The 25,088-nt window shown below is 41.2% G+C and overlaps 1 protein-coding gene and 1 pseudogene across 1 annotated transcript; both read left to right on the top strand.

The window, feature by feature from the left end:
• Positions 1 to 53: 53 nt before the first annotated feature.
• Positions 54 to 18,666, top strand: LOC101700532 (uncharacterized). The gene is given in 5 exon segments (XM_021246356.2): positions 54 to 186; positions 14,371 to 14,497; positions 14,698 to 14,758; positions 16,418 to 18,568; positions 18,570 to 18,666. Coding segments are annotated over 5 exon segments (2,439 nt in total). The 5' UTR covers positions 54 to 183.
• A 27-nt stretch (positions 18,667 to 18,693) lies between these two features.
• On the top strand, positions 18,694 to 22,157 carry LOC147828224 (uncharacterized; annotated as a pseudogene).
• Positions 22,158 to 25,088: the final 2,931 nt, after the last annotated feature.

The following is a 25,088-nucleotide window of genomic DNA, read 5'->3' as shown; positions in this document are numbered from 1 at the left end:
ATGAGGAGGCAGCTGTATGAACTGTCCAATCAGGTGGGCCCATGAGGAGCGACTTCCGGTGTCATGGCGCCCAAGCGAGTGTCCCGAGCGGGGTGCTGAGAGCCCCCGGCGGGTAAGACCGCCTTCTGTGAGTGCTGCTGGCTGCAGGCTGCATGGGAAGGACTCCGGGACCGGAGCCACGCGATGGTGATGTTGTGGGGCCGAAGCCGGGCGGGGGCGGCATCGGGGTGAGGCGTGAAGGACGGGGACGCAGCCGGCTGCGGGGAGCTGCGGGGAGCTGCGGGGAGCTGCTTAGGGCGCGGCTGCAGCTCCTCGCGGTGGGGAAGGCCGCTCTCCGTGCTGCCCGCGGAGGTCATTCTCGTCTTCTGTCTGAAGTGCACTGTCGGTTCTGACTTGCGTTCTCATCTTGTGGCTCGTTACCCAAGGCTGTGTCGGGCCCTTTTCCCTAGCTAGGTGCCTTACTCCTAAGGGAGCTAAATACACTATTCTTCACCACCAGACTAGTTAAGTGGGCCTTGCAGAGAGTTCAGGAGCAGAGGAAAGTGGAGATGTGAATGTATTGCCCACGTGGGTAAAGGTAGTCTTTCCTGTCAAAGGACGTAATTAAAATCAGTCCGTTTTATGAGAACCCCTATTTTTGTAAAATGTTCATGTGCTTGTTTCACCAACCTTTGAAAACTTGAGGCACAGGGCCGCTTGCCTGTCGCCCTGCATAGAACTTTGTTCCAAAGGGCTTTCCGGATCCCAGAATTTACTCTGTCCAGCAACCGTGGCCTCATGCAGGTGGTTAATCGGGTCAGACTGTGAGGCTACACTCCCACTGAAGAGTGGGCTCAGCGCTGAGTGCGAGCATCAGGAGAACACGCGGCCGCTCAGCCTGCTTGCTCGCCTTTGTCCGGCTGTGCACCCTTCTGCGGAAGTAAAGTTCCCCTTGCTGGCAAAGTGTTGAAAGTTTATTTTCTTTTGTCCTCTTTCTGCCACCAGAGAATTCATGCCCAACACCGAGGGAGGGGACAGGGTTCTTGGTAAGAAGAACTTTCTGAAAGGACTGCCTGTTAAACCCGAACTGAGAAACACATGGGAGAGGGGAATCCACATGGACGTGGATGTGTGATATTGCCAGTGGTGGGAACGGAAAGCAGTGTCCTCTCTGAAATGATTGCTATTATCCTTATACTGCTTCTTGACATTAATTTAGAATTGAAATATTTATTGAGATGCACTTTGTATAAAACAAGCCCTGAAGTAAAGGTAAATCACCATCTTCAGTGTCTACAGGCATCGGAAGGAATAGGAATAACAGGGATTTTTGAATAAGTAACCACACAGGAGAGACATAAGGATGGGAGAGCAGGGCTGGTGGGAGGGTGGGGAAATCAGCAGCTACAGCTGTGAACTCCTCCCCTGAGGGCAGATTGTGCTTAGCGGGACAAAAATGGAAGGATTGTGTGCTGGCTTGGCCTGAGAGTGGGTCCGTGGTCACAGCCATAAAGAAAGGAGGGGAACCTAAGAACACACACTGTAAATAGATCTTGTGTTACTACTGATCAGTCCACCTAATGGTTTGTGAGGCAATTTTGGAACTTAGGAAACGGGACTTGTACATTTAATAATATAGTGTCCATAGTCATCGAAGTAGAATGGGAAGGATTTTTTCTTGGATAGAGCAGATTTCAAGGTGTGTTTCACGTTTTTTATTTTATGGGTCTGAATGCAGGAATTTAGCTGTGAGCTACATTCACCTTGTTTGTTTCTTTTTTCACTTTTTTTTTCTTTTTTCACTTTTGAGACCTGATCTTACTCAGTTGCCCAGGGTGGGAAGGACTCTTGATGCTGTGTCCACCTCCCTGACTGCTGAGAAGGCAGGCATGTGGCATTTTGCCAGTCCAAGGTTGGGGATCTCTAATCGCCATGATTTACCAAGATTTCAGCGCATGGGTAGAGTAAACATCAGTGAGGCATGGTGGTCACACCCTGATCCTAGCCACTCGGGAGACTGAGACAGGAGTATTGCGGCACTGAGCCCAGCCTGGACAATGGAGCAGCACCCTGTTTCAGTATGAAGCAAATATTAGGGGATGGATCTCCAGTCTAACATGCATGAGGCCCTGAGATAAATCTTTAGTAGTAAAGACAAATTATCTGGTACATATTTTTCAGTTTTGTAATTTATGTACATTTCCCCTAGCAGTGTATGGTACAAATCCTAATTTACTCTTCATAACTTCAAAGTCACCTTACCATTCGTGGCTTTACCCTTTTATTTTTTTTGTTTCATTTTTCTTGGTACCAGGGATTGAAGTTGGGACCTTGTGCTTGGGAGTAGGTGGTGGAAGCACTGAACTAAATCCCTGGCCCTACGCTTTTATTTTTGAAGATTTCCTCACTCCTATATTTTCTTACGTGGTAGTTTTTCACAAGTTTTAGTTTCATATTTTGTGTATTTTCTGAGTCTACCTAGAATCCACATTTGAATGTTTGTGATTCAAAAATCAATTTCACTTGGCATATAAAATGAGCAGTTTACTACCAGAAAGGAATGATTTGTACACCTGAATTGTTTTGTGAATTTCATCAAATCTCAGTTTATTTGAAGGAAATGTACTTCTTGGTACTTGTCATGAATTTTGTGTGTCTACCTGTTGTGTGAGTTTCAAGCATAAGTGACTGTAACTGTAGAGTGTGTTCCCAGTAGTGGGAAAGCATATTTGTTTCTTTACTGTTTTATTTGAGATTTGAAAAATATAACACTGTCCTTTGCTTTTCAGAAGGAATCCTAGATGTTTGTTAGAGTTGTTTTACTTGTGTTACAAATACAGTTGTATTGAGCATGTAATGTAAAGAATTCCTAGCATCCAGTGTCATCAAATCTGAGTCTGTGTGTGATTCTCCTGATACTCAGATCATCCTCTCCAGTTTTATTTCTATGCATTATCTTTCTCTGTGGACCTGTTGCAGACTTTTAAAGATGTTGTTGGTATTCGCATACAATCATTGTGGCATATTTTTAAAGTGCGTGGAGGGTGAGATCATTTCTAGGTGTCATCCCCGGCCCAGTAATAACCTAGTTTCACAGCAATAGGGGAGGAGGCATTTTCATTACCTGAAGAATACACTGGAGAGGCTGAGGAAGCCGGTGAGAACATCTGGTTGTCTCCTTTCAAAGCAGCTTTCAGAAGTATTTGCAAAAGTTTGAGGGACGTTCGTGCTTGCAATTACAAGTATTTTTGCCAGTCTTTTTCCCTGCAATGTTCATTATATCCCCATGGCATAGGGACGTTCTTGCACTTGTGATTGTGTTAATCACAAAACTGTTTTCTATTTTGTCTGATAATCAGCTTAACACTGATGTTTTGTTTGTTTGTTTTTTGTTTTTTGTTTTGGGTACCAGGGATTGTACTCAGGACTTTGTGCTTTCAAGGCAGATGCTGGAACCACTGAGCAAAATCCCTGGCCCAACACTGGTGTTTATACAACCAGCTTTTAGATTTCTCTGTTGTTTTTATGTGTACTGACTTGAGATCAAAATGTTTGGGAGCTATATTTACTCATAATATGTGTTCTGATTGTGTATCATGTAGCTTCTTTGTATTGGGATTGTTTTCATGAGTATTAAACATCAGAGAAACATTGTGACTTTTTTCCTAGTTTCCCTGTTTTTCTCAAAATGTATACTTTGATTCATCATTCATCCTTCGAGATTTTCTGTCTTTCATTTCAGTCTTTTTGTCACTTTTTGTCTATCTTGCCTGTCTTGTTCTGTCATTACATGTGAGCTTTTATTTCGCGTGACAGCATAGTGCAGCCTCGATTTATTTATTTTTTTTGGTGGAACCAGGGATCAAACTCAGGACCTTGTGCTCAACAGGCAGGTGCTGCACCTACTGAGCTAAAAACCTCCAGTCCAATTTATTTCTGATTTTGCAATAATTCGTGTGCTCCGACCCCATTGATTGTATCATTTGCTACTTTTACGGTATAATTGCTTTGTCAAGTTACCAATCACATTGTAGTGTTTTTCTTCATTAAAAATCTTTAGGAAATAATGAACAGAAACTGAGTTTGACAAATTATGTCAAAATTCAGATAATCAGAGCAGTTCTTTATTTGTTTGGCAGCTCCAGCCAGTGGCCTTCCTGCAGTACTTGTGAGGAACCTGTTCCTGCTGCAGGGGAATCTGCTCGTCAGGGTACCATCTGCAGGGAATGCAGACTGCACTCATCCGTGTGTCTCTTCTTGGCTGCTTTTCCCATCTGTGAACTGTGCTCGGTGTCCTCGTCAATCCTGGGCAGCCTGCTGTGCTCCACTTCTGCCTCACCTGTGTGTCCTGGGTCACCAGACGGTCTTGTCCTTTACACTGTGCTGCACCCCATCCTTCCTCATTGTTACGGGCTGTGCCCCCACCTGTCTGTTTGCCTGACTCTGAGGTACAGTGCGCATCTCAGCCTCTGTGGCAGTGTCGACCTTTATCCTGGGATGTGTTTGTCCACTTGTAGCAATTAGGGTGACAGTGGGAGGTTTGTGTGTTGCTGTGTGAGCCTAAAGGTATTCAGAGTTTTTGCTGCCACCTTTTCCCTCAGGAGAGGGCCCTGTGCAGAGCAGAAAGCCTACGCATTGTGCGTGTGGTCTCAGAAGGTGTTTAGTCCTCATTGTCCCCCACTGTGTGTCCACTTTCTCTGCCGTCTCCCGGTCTCCTGTGCAGAGGGACAGCAGATCGGCTTCTGTAAGGATGTGATTTACCTCACTCTGTTTGCCAAGCTCTGTGCCCTTTCCTTATTGAGCTTTTTCCAGTTCAAATTAGAAAAGACTCAAGGGAGACTGATACTGCAGTCTGGCATGGTAGGTCAGACGTCCTGTCCCCTTCATCCTTAGGGACGAGGGTCAGAAGAACAAGAGCAGGAGGCTTCTCCCGCCCAAGTCTGACCTAGAGTTTGAGGCTCGAGATGCAGGGAATAGGAGCACATTGGCCTCTGCGTTTCTTCCATCCGCCCGTCCCCTCCCTCCCACTCTCCCTTCCTGTCATATTCCATTTTTCCTTTTTATTTCCTCTTATTCCTTCCGCCTGTCCTCCCTCCCCCTCTCCCTCCCCCCATTGTTTTATTTATTTATTTATTCATTCATTCATTCATTGGTACCGGGGATCGAACTCGGGTCCTTGCGCTTGTGCAGCAGACGGCGAAACCACTGAGCTCAATCCCCGGCTGTTCTGTTGTAATCTTCATTTCCTAGTGTTATTCCTTCTTTGCTTTCTTCTCTGTCCTTCCCTTTGGTACTCTTTCTCCTTACCGGCATCCTCGTTGCTCTCCCTTACTGCTCTCATGCCCCTTCTTCCTTGATTTACCTCTCCCTCAGATCTCTCCCACTTTCCCGCCTTTCTCCCTTTGTTTATTATTATTAGTTGCACTACAAATACGTCTCTAAACTTTGGCCCATGAATTATAAAGTAGAAATTGTCTCTTATGCCAGCTTTACTAAAATATACCTTACTTACTATTTGCTTCACTCCCTTAAAAATCTGTGTGGTTAACAAATTTGTCAATGTAGAATATTTTCTTTCCCCCACCTGTAGGAAAGGCTCATCTGTGGTGTACTGTACGCATTTTCTCTCTGGCCATTTTATGTAAGTGGATAGTCCAACACTCTTTCTGTGTCTGACCTCTGCATGACATTTCCGAGATGGTTTTACATTGTAGTATGTATTAGATAATGATTAATTTTTAGGAATAATTTGGAAAACTTCCATTTTTTATTATTCATCAATTTGTGGCCTCTTAGTTGGTTGTAAATTTTAGCTTTTATGAACACTGAGTTGCAGTATTGTTGTAAAGTGCATTCCAGCCTGTGAAGTGTGTCAAGTTCATAGTTCATGTCACCAAAGAATGGAGAAGAGGGTGCAGGAGGGAAGGTAGAAAGCAGTTTATGAAAGAGGAAAGCTGGTGAGAGCAGAAGGGACCAAGAAAGTGGGCTGCAGCTGAGGCTCTAGGCATTTTGTATGCAGTACATTCACCCCGTCTAGGGGCTTTCTATACAGCAAGGCAGTGTTGGAGCCTACCTTGGGTGAAGCTGAATTCAGCCTGTTGTGTTACAAGGGCAGTTGCTTAGCTGATATTGATCTAATCCTAAAACAAGTCAGGTAGGAAGCGTTCATCTGCAGGCATCAGTCACTTTAGTTTATCTGTCAGCGTAAGCATATTCCTGGGAGGAGTAGGAGTGCGGGTGTGGGTGTTCTGTTCATCCATCTACTTGATATTTTATTCAGGCTTACCTGACATGGTGGTACAGTCACAATAGAACTGGGAGCCTGTGGAGAAGCTGTGGGCCGAGCCATCCTCTCTGGGTCTTGTGGCCTGGTTCTATCAGCTCAGCCCTCCACTACAGACCCGGTTCACCTCCTCTCAGAAGTGGCTCTGTCTTGGGCCTGCTCCTTTCCTATCAGTCTCTGCCTAACTCAACTACCTGCAGTGTCAACATTCATGTAGAGATTTCTGTGTGGAGTTATGTTTTCATAACTCATGTATATGTCTATGACAGTGATTAATAAGTAAGATTGAAACCAGTATGGTTGTACCTGGATTGTTCCCTGCAAATTCATGAGAAAATCTAATCCCCATGGTGTACACTAATAGGTGAGGTCCGGTGGTGTGTAGACTTATAGGTGAGGACATGACATGAGTAAATATGGACAGTGGGTACTTAGGAGCCAATTAGAAGTAGGGAAGGTGTTGGAGTCCCCAGGATTGATACTGGAGCTGAATCAGTGAGAGGAGAGCACGGAGCTGCTGCTTAGATGCTCTCCATTGATATGCTGTGTGGTGACCTCAGGCCCCAGTCAGCAGGAAGCCATTACCACGTTGAAATTTCTCACCGTGGCCCAAAGCTCTGAGCCACGGAAAACCTCTTCATGAATACCGAACGTGAAATACTCTGTTTACAAACAGAAACAGACTGAGCAAAAGTGGCTTGTATTTTCCATAATTGCATAGTGTCAGGGTGTGGTCCAGTGTGATGTGCATCTTCTAAATTCAGCAACTGTGAGTCATCCTCATACTCAGCAGCAGTTGTTACCATGTGTCTTTCAGACTGGTCTGCTCAGTGGCATTTTGTTGGGATGTAACAGAACATTGGCCTCATGACTAATGGCGAGGATGGTTTTAATAGCTATGAATATGTAATTAACTGTTTCATTCTAAAGAAGATTGACATTTTTGCTCTATGATTAAGATGAAGAAAGAGTTGTAGGAGAAGACATTGTTTAATTGTATTTTCTTTCTTTTTACTTGAGAAAAGAAAACTGTGCAAAATAACCTGTCTGAAGAGAGGAGCTAAGAAGCGCAGTTTGCTGCAGGGGATGGGCTGAAGAAGCCAGTGTTGTCTAAAACTGTGGGAAGACATGAGTTAAACAAGAGTGAAATCCAGGTCAGGATCAAGGCCTTGCTCAGCACTGCCAATGCTGTCTTCTTCAGGTACAGGGAGAAACACCAGTGTGAGAGCCTGGTGAGACTGGCCTAGCTGGCTCTCGTGGATCTGTGGGACAAAGTAAAGCTCTTTTCTTTATAATTCACTGCGTCTGAACACTTGTGCTTAGAAAAAGAAACAGAATGTGCATCAGCTTTTTGTTAGCAGATGCTGGGAAACACTGTGTCTTGTTTCAATATTGAGTTTACACTAAAAGAGTTGAGTTGAGTGCTGGAGAGTAATCACTTACAGAGCACTTGCTTAGCATATGCTATGATCTTAGTTCAACCACATTACCACAAACCTTTAGACAGAAAAGAAAAATAGATTTGAATTGGGACTGTATTGAAATGAAATCAGAATCTAGAATAGATATCCACATTCCCGTGTGCATTGATGAATTAATAGTTAAGGTGTGAAGAAAGCATACATCCACTTCACTGCACCTGTTAGTGAGCTTTCAGTTGGCGTAAAAAAAGTACCTGGCAGGCTGGGGATTTAGCTCAGTGGTTCCACCACACACTTCCTAAGTGCAGGGTCTCAAGTTCGATCCCTGGTACAAAAAAAAAAAAACGAAAAACCTGACCCACTTTAAAATAAGAGTAGATTTATTGTGGATTATTTTGGGAGGTTTCAGCTCCTGGTGAACCTGTTTTATCACTTGTAGTCTTGTAGCAAGGCAGAAACATCCTCGTAGAGAGGCAAGGTGAGAAACTCTGGTCACCCTTATTTCATCCAGGAAGGTGGGAGAGGAGACGGAGGAGGAGAGGGAGATTAAATGCATCCTTCTAGAGCATGCTCCCATTGACCTTCTTCCTCTAAAACATGAACAAGTTAACCTCTGGCACCTCCAAACAATCGCCTTGGAGCAAAGCCTGCAGTCCATGCATTTAGAGGATCTGTTACTCCCTAACAGTGAGCAAATGCCGAAGAGTAGTGTGGCTTATTATACAGCAGAATATTATTTAGTCTCAGAAAGAATACCCTGCATTTCATTATACCATGAGTTAACTTGGAGTTCATTAAGTAAAGTATTTAGAAGACCTTCTGTAGCTCTTTAGAAATTGTGCATATTTTACCTATTTTTTCACTTACACCAAGGCTATGAACTGCTGTTTTCCTATCTACTCTAAAATTTTGATATTCTGGCCATTTCATACAAGTGGATATTTGAACACTGTCTTGATGTCTATTGTGTTGACCTGGCATTTCCTAATTAATCAAGAAATGTAAGATTCAAAACCTCAGTCCTTTTTACGAAGGAAGAATACTCTCTTTCATGGGTAGCTTGCATTTCTAGGTATTCATTGACTGATAGACAAGTCAGTTGTTTCTGTCTTTTGGGTTCAATGAATAAATGAATAAATACTAAGGTAAAAGAGGCATGTAGAAGTTCTGTGTGGACTTCGTCTTCACAACTTTTTTTTTTATATATACCTAGGATAGAAAATGATGGGTAACATGGAATCTGTGATGATCATCTATGGGTTGTTTTATTCCAAATCATGATGATGTGAAATCTTCACACAGATGTACTAAGAAATAGAAACTTTCTCTGTGTAAATGTGCACCGTTGGGGATCTTAATAGTCAGTTAGCAGGACTGAAGTTTGCTTTGTGGAGTTCCCTTGTTAAATGCTGCAATAGGAAGAGAGACAGAGTGAAGAACACTCACATAGCCTCAGTCTGTCCCCATGGGATGCCCTGTGACTTCAGGACTCTCTCACCAAGAAGGCCATCTCCAGATACAATTACTTCACCTTGTCCAAAACTGTGACCCAAACTAAATTTCTTTTGAAAAGCTTTTTCCTGATTCTGAAGTGTTTTGTTTAGATACCATAGTTGACTGAAAAAATAACTGTTCCAGGACCACTTTTCATCTGCAGGAGATCTATCCCCACCTAAAGGTGTGTCCATTTAGCTATAAATGTCTCCAGTTTATCTTTATGGCTGAGTAGTACTCCATTTTATAATTTTTTTTTTTTGTACCAGGGATCGAACTTGGGTCCTTGCACTTGCACAGCAGGTGGCGAAACCACTGACATAAATCCCCGCCCTCCATTTTATAATTTTAAAAAACCTCACCACATCTTTTTTATCCAGTCACCAGTGGATGGGCATTTGGGCTGTTTCCAAGTTTTAGCTATTATAAACTATGCTGCTATGAACATGAGTGCATGTATATATATTGCTGTGGTATGATGCTTTTAATTCTTTCAGGAACATATGTAGAAGAGGAATAGCTGGGTCAAATTGGACCTCTAATCCTAGTTTTTTTGGAATCTCCACACTGATTTCCACAGTGGTTGCACCAGTCTACACTTCCACCAACAGTGGAGCAGGGTTCCTCTCTCCTCACAGCCCCGCCAGCATTTGCTATTGGTTGATTTCATGGTAGCAGCCATTCTTTCTGGGGTGAGGTGGAATCTTACTCAGAGTTGTTTTAATTTGCATCTCTCAAATAACCAGTGTTATTGAACAGCTTTTCATGTTTATTTGCTGCTGGTACTTCTTCATCTGAAAAGTGTCTATTTATTTCAGATGGCCCCTTTTGGATTGGGTCTTTAAATTTGGGGGTTCTGATTTTTTTTAAGTTCTTTATATATTCTAGATAGTAGACCTTTGTCTGACAGACAGCTGGTAAAGATTTTTTCCCACATTGTGGGATGTCTAGTCATTCTGTTGGTAGTTCTCTTGCTGTGCAAAAGCTTTTTAGTAAGATCAGATCCCAGTTATTGATTCTTTGTGCTAGTTTATGTGTGACTGAGGTATTGTTCATAAAGCCTTTTTCTACATCAATATCTTTTTTTCTTTTTGATACCAGAGATCAAACTCGGGACCTTGTACTTGTAACGCAGGCAGCAGAACCACTGAGCTAAATCCCCAGCCCATACACCAATATCTTTAAGAGTTCTACCTAACCTACCTTCCAGCAGGTTTAGTGTTTCTGTTTTAATATTTAAATCTTTGATCCATTAAAATTTTAGTTTAGTGTGTGGTGAATGATAAAGTTTTAGTTTTGTTTTTTTTTTTTTTGGTACCGGGGATTGAATTTGGGACCTTGCACTTGTGCTGGAACCACTGAGCTAAATCCCCAGCTCAAGTTTTAGTTTTAACCTTTGGCAAGTTGAAACCTAGTTTTTCAGCACAATTTATTAAAGAGGCTATCTTTCTTCCAGTGAGGATGGTTGGTCCTTTGTCAAAGATGAAGTGGCTGAATATGTCTGGAGTTGTTTCTGCATCTTTTAATCTGTTCCATTGATCCTCAGGTCTGTTTCTTTGCCATGCTGTTTTTATCACAGTAGCTTTGTAGGTAGTATACTTTTAGGTTGGGAATTATGATACCCCTTACCTTCTCTTTGTTGCCTGGAATTACTTTTGCTATTCTAGCTCTCTTCTGGTTCCAAATGAATCTTCATATTGTTTTCTCTAGTTCTGTGAAATACACTGTTAGAATTTCAATCAGGATTGCATTGAATCTGTACAGCAGTTTTGAAAGTATGACCATTTTCACTATGTTGGCTCTTCCTACCCGGGAACAAGGGATGTCTTTCCATTTTTTGATATCATCTTCAATCTCTTTTTTCAGAGTGCTGTGATTGATTTCTAGCTATTTCATATTTTGGATGCTATTGTGTCATTTTCCCAATTCCTTTCTCAATGAGTCTGTTACTTGTTTACAGGAAGGATATTAATTTTTGAGTATTGACGTTGTATCCAGCTACTCTAGTGAATTTGGTTATTGAGTCTAGAAGTCTTTTGGTGGGGTTTTTGGAGTCTTTTATTTAGAGTATCATGTCATCTGCAAATAATTACAATTTAACTTCTTCATTTTCTATCTTCATTCCTTTTGTTTCTTTCTCTTGTCTAAGTGCTGTGGCTAATGTTTCCAGAACAATATTGAATACGAGTGGTGATAATGCACATCTTTGTCTTATTCCTGATTTTAGTGTGAAAGATTTTAGTTTTTGATCATTTAGTATGATGTTGGCTGTTGGTTTTTCATAGATAGCTTTTATCAGGTTGAGATAGAGACCCATCTATTCCAATTTTCTGTAGGGTTTTTATCAGAAATTGGTGTTGGATTTTATCAAGTGCTTTTTCTGCATCTATTGAAATGATCATAGGGATTTTATTCCTGACTCTTAATAGAGTGTGTTACATGTATTGATTTACGTATGTTGAACCATCCTTGTATCCCTGGGATGAATCCCACTTGGTCAGGTTGTACGATCTTGAATTCAGGGCATGTGATCTGAGCTACATACATTCTCCACTTTTTAATGTTATTATTTAATTCTGACAGTGAGTCTCTGTGATATATAAGGTGAGGGTTGAATTGGATGCTGCTGCCTCAAGCTAGGAGAGTGGTGTGAATACAGATGTGCACAACAAAGCTGTGGTGAGTGGTTTACAATTTTATTTACAAGATCACAATTTGGGGTTAAATTAAACTTCAACCATTTGTTTTTATGTCCAAAAATTTGTAATTTGTTTATCTAGAGAATGTGTAGTAACTAGTGTAAAGCAATCTTTGGATTCTTCCGCATTTACATAACTTTTTGTAAATTTCAGATTAGTGGTATGTGTGCAGTAATTTTTTAAAAAAGGATAATTCTCTCCAGAATCTGGAACAAAGAACCTAAGACTGTTATAATTTCCCAAACAGTATAAGTATCCCTTTTTTTATAATACACCACTTCAGGACAATTATTTTGGAATCTGATTTTGTGGCTGTGTATCAGAAGTAGGCTCTGAATTAGACAGAATTGTGGTAACTGTGGGTGGTATGAGAATTCAACTTTGAGCCTGGCTGTTATTGGTGGAGAATTTCTTAATGTTCAGCAAAAAATACACATTTGAATTTTGAAGTGAAATTTGGAAGAAGCACAGTTGAACAACCTTCAATGAATGAGTGAGTTTTGGTACTTTTCAGAGTTCAGCCTGTGGAAAATTACCCTGGGAGGATGGCTCAGAAGCACATGTGGGCATTCTCTTGCATGTGTTTTTCACCCTGGGTGCATGGGGCACAATGAGAGTGATGTGTAAGCTCAGGAATATGTTTAACATTCTGAGTGTGTGTTGTCTTGTGAGTTTCTTCCCCATTGCTTGTGTTGATGGATGTTATTTGGAAAGAGAGAAAAAGAGAGAGGGAGAGAGAGAAAAAGAGAAAGAGAGAGAGGTGTTGGCTGAAGGATTTAGAAAATTTTATTTCATGATTTATCCATAAAAATTTTATATTCTTGGAACCTAGTAGACTAATTTGAAGAAGCAAAACAAATATAGATATAATGTCTTTTTATATTTAACATAAACCTGCATAAAGCTCCACAGAGTCACGATGCTAGTGAGCAGATCAACCATGCTTCCTTCTAGTTCGTCTCTTTGATTTCATCTAACTACAGCCAGAGGTGGCTACAAATGGAATTTTGGATGCTTACTGTGGCTTTACCATCACATCATTAAGCAGAGAGTTACTCAGTTAAAACTCTTTGGAATTTTAAAGGAGCTAATAATTGAGGGTATTATGATACTATTAATATGGTGAAGAGGTTATTTGTCATTGCTTTCTCTCAAGCTATTACCAAGAGGACTGTAGGGAAGTTTGTATTTCAGCCACTTCCTTCACTTATTCCATAGGTTCTGATTTTGCATTGTTTGTAGTTGTTGATTGTGATGTCTGGACAGAACCGGCCCTGGCAGGACTTGGGTCTCCCTTCATCAGCTGTGGTGTCTTTGTTCTTACATGTGAACTGAAGCTACAACCTTGGTCCTTTCTGGCCCTCAGGGTGAGGATGTGGCAGCACCCAGGACCTGAGTATCCTCACCTATCCCAGACAGGTGACTTCATTGTGGCCAGAGTCCTATCTTAGGTAGCCCAGTGCCTGGGGCCATCTTCTCCGCAGAACGTGCAGTGACATCAGGAGGGCTGCAGAGAGATTCTCGCCTCATATGCATGGCACTATGTATGATGTGCTGGGTGTCCTGTCTTTTTTCTCCCAACAGCAGACTTGGTGTCCTGTTTATATCTCAAATATCCCTTAGATGTCTCATGTATGTGTAAGTTGTGTGGATTTTGGGGGCCACATGCCCATCAGTGGACTCATCATCCATTGATGTGTTCAGTAACTGAGCGTGCTGTTACCATCTGGACCCTGGATGGAGGTGGGTCACTCAGGTGTGACTTGGAAAAGTGTGGTCTGTTTTCTGTGTTCTCCCCCCCCCCCCGCCTGCTTCCTGGCACTTTTCCTTCCATCATGGTTTTTGCCACCTATTTCTGCCTATTTTTATCATATCCCTCCCCCCATTTCTCCTCTTATGCCCCATTTCAAGTCACTGAACCAGAGGATCATATGTAGTCCTTCATCTAATTTCTCTGTGATTTTCCAACAAAAACTAATTTTTCATTAGCTTTCCAAATTATCATTGATAAATTTTGGTTCATGTTCAATGCAGGCTTTGTCTATGAAAGCAGGTTGAAGTTTCAAAATGCTGTCTAAATAGAATCAGAGAAGCAAGGAATCACCTCCCTAAATAATGAGTTCAGGAAAAAAAAGATATTTTGTATAATTTTGCAGTGTAATTCTTCAGACACTCATCTACCAAACTTTCTTCACTTGGATTCTGACTTGGGGGTCTCCCTCTGTGAACCATGCTTTAGTAGCAGTGTACAAGCAAACCCAGGTGTAACCAGCAGGAGAAGCAGTGTTCCCATTGCACTGTTGCTTTAACAGTGAATTCCAGTGTAACAGCAAAATTCCTGTGTGAGGCGTGCATGTGGATGGAGGATAAGTGTTTGATGACTGAGACATGAAGTAAACGTGGAAAACTCAGCCTCATATCAGCTTTGTATGAGATGAGATGGTTCATGTTGTGAATCTCACGCTTCTTCCTGGAAACACATCTGATGCTTTAGGAGGCAGTGACCTTCGAGGATGTGGCTGTGAACTTCACCAGGGAGGAGTGGGCTTTTCTGGATCCATCCCAAAAGAAGCTCTACAGAGATGTGATGTGGGAAACCCTTAGGAACCTGGCTGCCATCGGTAAGGAGATACCATTTCCTCATCTCTGCAGTCAGAGAGCCTTGGTTGGTGCTCACCAGTGCAGTTTCCTTAATCGGAAGGTGGAAGCATGGTGATGCATCTTCCAGGCATGGTCACATTTTACTGTGACTCTAACTGGAAACTACCAATTTTCATATAATGCAGTAAGTCCTCATTACATTTCTGTTGCTGCACTTTAGGGAGAAGCTCAGGTGACCAGCAAATTGAAGATGAGTACAAAACTTGGAGTAAAAGTCTAAGGTAATTTGCACTCAGAAAAATAATTTTCCTCCAGTGGCAGAAATACTAAAACCAAGCGAAGTATATAAACAAGGCCATGGTCAAATTTTTTCATCTCACAAAATTTCTCAAAGGATTTACCCACATTGAATATCTCTGATCTGACAATTGAGTATTTGAAATATTTCTGTATCTGAAATGTAGGTGCTACTGATATTGTGACAAACATGACATGATGTAATGTAACAGAGCCAACCACCAGGCACAGTGTGTGCCCACCTGTAACCCCAGCACTTGGGAGGCTGAGGCAGGAAAGTTGCGGCAAGTTAGCAGCCAGCCCTGGCCACATAGTGAGTTTCAGGGCAGCCTCAACTGCAGAGTGAGAGGCTGTCTCCAGAAACACAAAGAACAAGCAAATTATGTTCCATGCTCAAAATTACAGGTATGTTGAATGAAATTGCATTCTGGCCTTGTGTACAGGAGTACAGAAAACTAATTTTGTGGATACACTGAGAGCTAAGTTTTAATTGTATACATGTGTGAGTGTGTGTGTGCGTGTGTGTTTTTAAATGATGAGTTTCATATCAAACAAATGATATGAGTAATACTCTATGGAGTTGAACGTGATATACACATTCGTATTTGAAAAATTGCTAATGTTGTGGATGTACACAAAATCCACGTGAATGCCGCTGTTTTGATCATAGCTATTATTGGTGTGACTCTCAGTGCGGTATAAGATCTAAGGAAGTGTACATAGAGATTCCACAAAAGGGAAAAATCAAAGTTCCATATCATCCCCCTATACTTTGTGTATATTTGTCACAGAGGTAATCATATTACCAGCATGTATAAATACTCATTTGTAGAAGCACAACTTAGCAACGCTAAGCTCTGGAGAAAGCCTAAATGCCTATTCACAGATGAGTTGATTAAGGAAACATGGGGTAGCCTGAGCATAAAGGGGCAGGCTTGGAATCCCAGCATTGTGGGAAGTTGAGTCAGGAAGGTCATATATTTATGCTCAGCCCTTCCACCTTAATGACAGGTGAGACTGTTTCCACATAAAAATTTAAAAACTCATGGGTGTATCTGAGGACTAAAACCTGGGTTCAGTTTCCAGCACTGAAAACCTTGTGATATGTACGCATGATAGAAGAGTATTCATTCATAAAAGAGAAACATGATGTCATTTGCCAAAATTTGGATGGATCTAGAGCCCATGATGTTAGATTACATAAGGGAGACACACAAATTTCAGTATCAGAAGTTATGTTTTACATGAGAACCCCAAAACATGAATTAAGGAGTCAAACCAAGGAGGGATGGTAGAAAAGAGAGAGGCAGACATTTTGGAGTGGGTGAAGAGGCTCAGTGGAAGGGTAGAGAATGGAGTCATGGAGGAAAAGGTATCAAAGGCATCGGTATATGGAATAAGTTTCATCCAGGTGTATTCCCAGTCCCCCAAATAAAGTTAAGTATTCTGTATTGCATGTCAATTAGGGACTCCAAATGAATCCTACTGCTGTGGTAAAAGCTCTTTCCAAGCCATCATTGAGTGTACAGTACATTCACGATGAAATATTGTTAAGGGACATCAAAGCAGATCTCTTTGTAAATCATTACTACAAAGGCACTTTTAAATGTGATTGGTTGTTTTGTTACTTTTCCCTTTTACAGAAGTTTAGAAGGAGAGAAATCCTGTCCATATAAATTATGGTACCAAGATGGAGAAATGGTTGTTCAGACTCCAGATATTGTTCCAATTTTAGTATATGTGCTGCCGAAGCGAGCACGTCAGACTCCAGATACTAATGTGCACATGAAACTTGTTCATATAAATCCAGGTGAAAGGCTTTCCTCTAGAAGGCCCCTGATTGGTCATTCATCAGCAAATGGGCCCATCACAGCTAACGCTGGACTCAAATCACATGAGCAGCAGGGATTGGAAGAGACGTTGTCTAACTGTAACACACATGGGAAAACCTGTGCTAAGCTCCAGTCCTCTCAGAAACTTGCAAAGACAAGTCCTGGGGAGAAACCCCATGAACATAGGCCATGTGGAAAGTCCTACTCTGATTGCACTGAAGAAAGTACCATTGAAGAGAAGCCATTTGTTTATAAGCAAGATGTGAAATCATTCATTACAGCCAGTGATGGTCAGATCAGGCAAAGCAGTCACAGTGAAATGAATACATATGCATGTATACCATGTGGGAAAAGTTTTAATTCTCACCATGATATTCAGACCCATGAAAAAGCTCACACTGGAGGAGAAGTCTGTGTAGGCAAACACTGTGGAAAATTCTTCATGAACAACAATTCATTTGGTAATCATGAAGGAACTCACACTGTAGAGAGACCCTCTGTATGTAAGCAGTGTGGGAAAGTTTGCAGGAAAAATAGTCATTGTCAAATTCATGGAAGGACCCACACTGGGGAGAAACCCTATGTGTGTAAGCATTGTGGGAAAGCTTTCAACACACACAGTTATTGTAAAAAACATGAGCAGATTCACACTGGGGTGAAACCCTATACATGTAAGCATTGTGGGAAAGCTTTCAGAAGAAACAGTCATTGTCGAGTTCATGAAAGGATTCACACTGGGGAGAGACCCTATGTATGTAAGCATTGTGGGAAAGCCTTCAGAAGAAACAGTCATTGTCAAGTTCATGAAAGGATTCACACTGGGGAGAAACCCTATGCATGTAAGCAATGCGGAAAAGCTTTCCGTTCTCATGCAAATTGTCATACACATGAACAGACTCACATTGTGGAGAAACCCTATGTATGTAAGCAATGTGGAAAAGCTTTCCGCTCTCAGGCAAATTGTCATACACATGAACAGATTCACATTGTGGAGAAACCCTGTGTATGTAAACAATGTGAGAAAGGTTTTGGCACGCACAGTCAATGTCAAAATCATGAAAGGATTCAGAGTGGGGAAAATGCATATGTTTGTAAGCAATGTGGTAAAGCTTTCAGGACATATAGTCATTATCAGAATCATGAAGGGATGCACAAAGGGGACAAACCCTATGTATGTAAGCAGTGTGGGAAAGCTTTTAGCACACACAGTTATTGTCAAAGACATGAAGGGACTCACACCATGGAGAAACCCTATGTATGTAAGCAATGTGGGAAGGCTTTCAGCACACACAGTTATTGTCAAAGACATGAAGGGACTCACACCATGGAGAAACCCTATGTATGTAAGCAGTGTGGGAAGGCTTTCAGCACACACAGTTATTGTCAAAGACATGAACAGACTCACACCATGGAGAAACCTTATGTATGTAAGCAATGTGGGAAGGCTTTCAGTAGACGAGAGAGTTGGCAAATACATGAAAGGATTCACACTGGGGAGAAACCTTATGTATGTGAGCAATGTGGGAAAGCTTTCATCACACGTGGTGCTTGTGCACGACATGAACTTACTCACACTGGTGAGAAACCCTATGTATGTAGGCAATGTGGTAAGGCTTTCAGAACACGTGCTGATTGTCACTCACATGAACAGATTCACACAGGGGAGAAACCCTATGTATGTAAGCAATGTGGGCAAGCTTTCAGCACACGTGGTACTTGTAGAGGACATGAACGCAGTCACACTGGTGAGAAACCCTATGTATGTAGGCTTTGTGGAAAAGCTTTCAGAATACGTGCTGATTGTAGAACACATGAACAGATTCATACAGGGGAGAAACCCTATGTATGTAAACAATGTGGGAAAGCTTTCAGCACACAAAGTTATTGTCGAAGACATGAACGGGCTCACACCATGAAGAAACCCTATGTATGTAAGCAATGTGGAAAGGTTTTCAGCACACAGTTACTGTCAAAGACATGCACGGACTCACACCATGGAGAAATCCTATGTATGTAAGCAATGTGGGAATACTTTCAGCACACATGGTGCTTGTCCATGACACAAACTCACACTTGAGAGAAACCCTATGTATGTAGGCAATGTGGAAAAGCTTTCAGAACATGTGCTGATTGTTAAAACACATGAACAGATTCACACAGGTGAGAAACCCTATGTATGTGAGCAATGTGGGAAAGCTTTCCATACACATGGTGGTTATACACTACACAAATGCACTCACACTGGGGAGAAACCATATGTATGTAGGCAATGTGGAAAAGCTTTCAGAACATGTATGGTTTGTAAAATACATGAACGGATTCACACAGGTGAGAAACCCTATGTATGTAAACAGTGTGGGAAAGCTTTCAGCACACACAGTTATTGTCAAAGACTTGAAGGGACTTACACCATGGAGAAACCCTATGTATGTACACAATGTGGGAAGGCTTTCAGTAGACGAGAGAGTTGGCAAATACATGAAAGGACTCAAACTGGGGAGAAACCTTACGTATGTAAGCAATGTGGGAAATGAACACATGTGATGCTTGTAGACTACACAAAGGCACTCGCTGGGGAGAAGCCTTATGTATGTAGGCAATGTGGGAAAGCTTCAGAACATATGCTGCTTGTAAAACATGAACGGTTTCACACTGGGGAGAAACCCTGTGTATGTAAGGAATGTGGGACAACTGTCAGCAATACTGTTGTTTTTCCAAGACATGAATGGCCTCACAGTGAGGAGGAACCATATCTATGTAATCACAGTGGGAAAGCTTTCAACACATGTGGTTTCTGTCAAATACACAAACCCTCTCACACTGGAGAGAAACCCTCTCTAAGCAGTTGTGGAAAGCTTTCAGCTTTTATGATAATTGTCAAAAACATGAAAGATCACGCACCATTGAATCACTAAGCAATGGGTGACTATTCAATACACCGACAAATTGTCAGATACATGAAAGAAATTACACTTGTGTAGTTACACTTGTGTGGTTCTTTTTGGTACTGGGGATTGAACCTTGCGCTTGCGAGGCAGGCACTGGAACCACTGAGCTAAATCCCTGGCTTGAGAAATTACACTTGTGAGGAAGACTAATCATGGGAAGCCTCACTGAAGCAAGCATCGTGCACATTAATGGGGAGAGTAAAATAACAATACATAAAGTCACTTACACTGACATGAATGTGCCTGGGGAAAATCTTTTCTAGTAGATGGTGTAAAACCTGTGAGTCTATAGAGATGTTACGTACATGTAAAAATTCATAGTGAAGAGAGTAGGAAGCTGTGAGCAATGTAGAAATATTTTCAATTGCCTCATACATGGTTTGTGGGGGGGGGGGTTGGTACCGAGGATTGAACTCAGGTTCTTATGCTTGCAAGGCAGGCAGCAGAACCACTGAGCTAAATCCCCAACCCAGTTGCCTCATACATGAAAGAACTCCCACTATAGAGAAATCCTGTAGAAATAATGTCAGACAGCATTGTGTATTTCCCATAACATCAGAAAATGTACAGATTCATGGGTGTTGGTATAAAGAATATGAGAAATAATTTTTCCATCACTTCATGACACTGCGTTGCACAGTGGAGAAATTCATATCAATGCATATTATGCGGGAACACCTGTAGTCATTTTGGTTTAATTGACAGTGCAAATACACAGTATTGTGAGAAATCAGTATGAGGGAAGTACACAAATTATCAGTTGTCCTGCCTGAAACAGTGAATATTTTCTGAAGCACCTGTCAGCGTACAGAGTTCTCATAACTCATTTTCCAAAGCCTTTGATCACTTCTTATGTCATATGCACCTAAAAAATTAAATGTCAATTATTTCTCCAGAAAATACACAACCAGAGCAGATGTCCTAAAGTGTATGTATGTCATTAGCTCAGTCTTAAGGTGGCTCTCTGGACTAAAAATTTTAAGTTCACTTTCCTGAATGTTGTGGTCACATAATTTTTACATTTAGGTAAGCAATAGAATGACACTGTAAGTTGAGTAATTGTCTTCCTTATGTTGCGGTATGTTAGATTCACACATGAATTCCCTCATTCATTATATGCCAGTAGGCTCCATATCTTGTAGGAATTTTTGTTTTGTTTTTTGGTACAAGGGATGAAACTCAGGACCTTGTGCTTGTGAGGCAGGCAGTGGAACCACTGAGCTAAATCCCCAGCCCTACATTTGTTTCATTTGTTTTCTTTTGCTTTTAGTTATTAGGGAATAATACAACTCCAAAACAATTTTGCTTAAATGTCATTTTTCTAGTAGCTTCTATTTAAACTTTGGTGTATATATCTCATTCTAGAAAAATTTTTAATTGAATGTCATATTTTATAATGTTATTAGTATCAGTTTCTGCACATGTGTTTCAAGAGTTCATCTGTTTTCAAACATAGTGTAAATTACCAAATGTTTTTAATATTCTTAGAAGATATCTGTTCCAACATATTACAGATTATATCCTCTGCATCAGAGCCATTTTTAGGGCCGAGAATTTAGCTCAGTGGTTTCACCACCTGCCTCACAAGCGCAAGGACCAGAGTTCGATCCCCGGTACCAAAAAAAAAAAGAGCCATTTTTGTATGTGTTCAGTATTAATAATTTTTGTTCATTCAATTTTAGTTTTCATGTTCATGTTGCCATGATTTATTTTGGCGGTAATTTTTAAATCTGTTGTGCAAAAAAAGTATTTTTCTGAGACCCACACTCCCAGAGGCCAGCAGGACCATATTTTTTTCAAAGAATATATAATTAATTCTAATAATTAACCACTCCACAAGCTATGAATGATAAGATTTGGTAGGAAGTACATTCATAGAGGAATTTTTGACAGTGTTGAAATTGTTTTGACAGTGATTTCTACTCTTTGTACTGAAGCAGTCTTTAGTTTTTGGATGCTGCGAATACCAATTTGTGCTTTGAAAATCCATTTTGTTTTTGTTTTTGTTTTTGTTTTGTTTTTTGGTACTGGGGATCGAACTTGGGCCCTTGTGCTTGCCAGGCAGGTGACGGAACCACTGAGCTAAATCCCGGGCCCTCCATTTTGTTTTTTAACCTGGGAAGCTTAAATGAGTTTGTAAAAAAAGAAACAATTTCTGTGATTTGTTTGTGTTCAGTTTTATTATCTTTAGAATAAATTTATTGCTTAAAGTAGAGACATTTATAGCTGAATGGAAGCACAATGAGGCCATCCTCTTAAATGAAATAAATAGGACACACCTGTGTAAATACCAAATGATTTCTCTGGTGTGAGAAGCTGAAAGTGTACATGAGGACCAAAATGTGTAGTAGGTAATGTGAAATAGGCAGAAAATGTCTGAAGGAGGAGGGGAGCTGAAGGGGAGGGGAAAGAAAGAATATGAGAAAAGGTAAAAACAGCAACAAAGTGTAAATAGGGAGGGGGGAGGGGTAGAAAGGAGGACGGGAATGGGGAAAAAAGAACCAAGATATATCATGTACAGGTACAAATCCCGAATGCTGACTCATCATTTTGTATACCTAAAATGTACCAATAAACTTAGTGAATAAAGAAAAGAATTCAGAGTGTTTTGGTTATCAGTAAATGCCACTGTCTGACGATTGCAGGAAGTGATGTCACTTCCACTGCATAAGACTTGTGCAGGCTGTCAGTGTGAGACCAGCTGGCTTCCTTGAATTATGTTCCTTCTTATTTCCTGATAGTGTAGTGCTTTGTGAAATATTCTGCATTGTTTCATCCTTACATTCAGTAGCTGCTCCACTTACTGTGGGGTTGCATTCCAATAATGCAAGGTCAGAGCCTTGGTGAGAAATCCATGAAGTATTCCCAATATTTTGTACAGTGTACCTCATCCTAAGTGAACTTAAATTATCTTCAGACAGTTAAATTAGCTGTCAGGTGAGCAATAATATAGAAACAATGTCTTATTGGCTTCCTTAGTTTGCTTTTTTGAGTAGTGTCTCATCATATAGCCCAGGCTGATCCTCAGCCTCCCAAGTGCGGGGATTACATGCATTCACCAGCACACCTGGTAAACCATTATGTCTATTTTATAATGGAGTATTAAATGTCACATGTGCTTCATGAACATTGCAGAATGTAGTATTAGCTTTTACATCCTTGAACATGGGGCTAATTTTTTTTTGGTTTGTTTCATTTTGGTACCAGGGATTGAACTCAGGTCCTTGTGCTTGCACAGCAGGAGGCGAAACCACTGAGCTAAATCCCCGGCCCATGGGGCTAATTTTACTGCAGCTCCTTCGAAATTCTTATCATCATCAGGACTTTGCATAGTGCATACTGCAATTCCAGCCCAAAGAAAAGTGGAAATAGGGGTCACTGTATCATGAGCATATTTATTTCCTACCATCTTAGCATCAAAAAATCTTGCTGTTGCCAGTAGTTTGCATCTACTCCACTCACTCGAGAAGCACAAGTGAATTGCATGATTAAAACCAACCTGTGCAACTCGAACCTGTATCAAAGCAAAACATGAAAAGCTGCAGATGTAGCCCAGTGAGTTAATATTCATGAGTAAAGCCTGTGTTCTATCTGCCGGGCATAATGGTACATGGCTGTAATCGTAGCACATGGAAGGTGTTGTTCCAAGCGAGCCGATAAATCACCAAATGCTGGGACCAGTGACAAAGTTAAACTCAAAGGCATTTATTCACGTGTGGACTCCACTCTAGGAGAAGTGAAGCCCCGAAGCAGGGGACAGTACAGGCTTATAGGTAACTCAAACAAAGAAGTTCAGGGAGAGGCCAATATGTCCTTCAGCCAGCTGCAAAATATCTTTCACAACCCAGTTCTTTTTCATCCCACCTATCTTGTCAAGATGGGGCCCTCTGTGGCTACAGGGCTCGGTAGTTACAGGGAGGCACCAGGCACCATCTTTTCCCGGGGAGTGATAAAGCATGTTTACAGAAGCAGAGCAAGCAGCTATCTTGGGAATTCCAGCACTCTATAAGGGGAGGGATATGAGGGGAGTTTATTCACAGGCCAAGATGGCATTTCTTAGGTTCACTTTGGTCTCACATTCCCCACTGGTTTTCGTACAGAATCAAACCTTTGATTTATCTCTGTCATTTTTTCTCAGGCAAGGGTCTATACATTTGATTCAGCAACATAGTAGTCAAATTTAATAATCTATGAACCGCTGAGAGCACTCCATACAGTAAGGTAGGCATTGTAGGCAGCAACACGATAACAAACATGTGATTACAATTAAGACTACAAGAAAAAGCTGTTTTAACCATTGCATATTAGGTAACCATTGAGTTAACCATTGAAACAGATCCCATCCTAATTTTTCATTATGTATTATCTCTGCCAATTTTTTCTGATTGTTTTCTTTTTTCTTTTCTTTTTTTTTTTTTTTTGGTACTGGGGATCGAATTCGGGTCCTTGCGCTTGCACAGCAGGCGACAAAACCACTGAGCTAAATCCCCGGCCCTTTTCTCCCCCCCCCCCATACCAGGGATCGAACTCGCAACCTTGCGCTTGCAAAGCAGGTGATGGAACCACTGAGCTAAATCCCCGGCCCCCCTAATTGTTTTATTTTTTCCTGAATCCCTGGGCTATTGTCAGTTAGATTAAAACAACACATATTTTTTATTTTTTTGCATCCTTGATGATGGAACAGGAGCAAGTAATCTATTGCTGCCCTGTTGTCTAGTATAGCCCATCAGTGTTCTCGTGACTCCTGATTAATTAATGTCAAGGCAGATGAGGTAATGTTTAGACCTTTGACCACCTTGCATGCCAATTTTCATACTGCCTTTTCTGCATGAATTCCTATGGCAGGCTGAGCAAGCACAAATATTAACATAGGTATCACTTGAGCATCTGTCAAGAGACCTACATCATCATCACATCCTGGTCCAGTATAGGGTGACCAACGTTTAATTCTTTTGGGCACTATCAAATCAGTTCGATATGGCAATATTATGGCCAAGTGACTTAGGCAGCATCGAGTCTCAGACAAGTAGGCAGGGATAAAATTAAACGTTACTCCTTCACAGGTATAAAACCATCCTGATGGTGAAGGCACATGACCATCACTGTATATGATTCTTTTGTTCCTCATAACAGGTCATTTTTTCTAACCTTTTTAATCTTAGGCATTTTGTAGTACAATTTTTATATACAGCACATTGTGTATTGTTTAACATGACCATCTGAGGTGTATATAACTTAATAGCATTTTTTTGGTTTAGAATAAGAGGGGGTCCCCCAATTGTAACTATCTTTATACGTAAGATTTTTTCCTGGGATGTCTTTAAACAGAGTATAAGGTTGTATCAGACCCAAGGGAGTGCACAAGGGGATGAGACAACTCCCTAATACATAATGTAAATTTATGTCTACATTTAAACAGAACTCAGACAAATTAAGTGATTGTGCCAGCTGAATCCAAACATTACCATTATGGTCCAATTGTTTTGGGGGTAGTATTGCCAATGTTCCAGAAAATATTAACAAGAAGGGGATGT

Source organism: Heterocephalus glaber, unplaced genomic scaffold (genome assembly GCF_053883595.1).
Source record: "Heterocephalus glaber isolate CG9 unplaced genomic scaffold, H.glaber_assembly_v1.0 deba00001204, whole genome shotgun sequence".
Classification (NCBI taxonomy): Eukaryota; Metazoa; Chordata; class Mammalia; order Rodentia; family Bathyergidae; genus Heterocephalus; species Heterocephalus glaber.
Note: the sequence above shows the minus strand (reverse complement) of the source record. Positions and strands in the feature narration are given on the sequence as shown.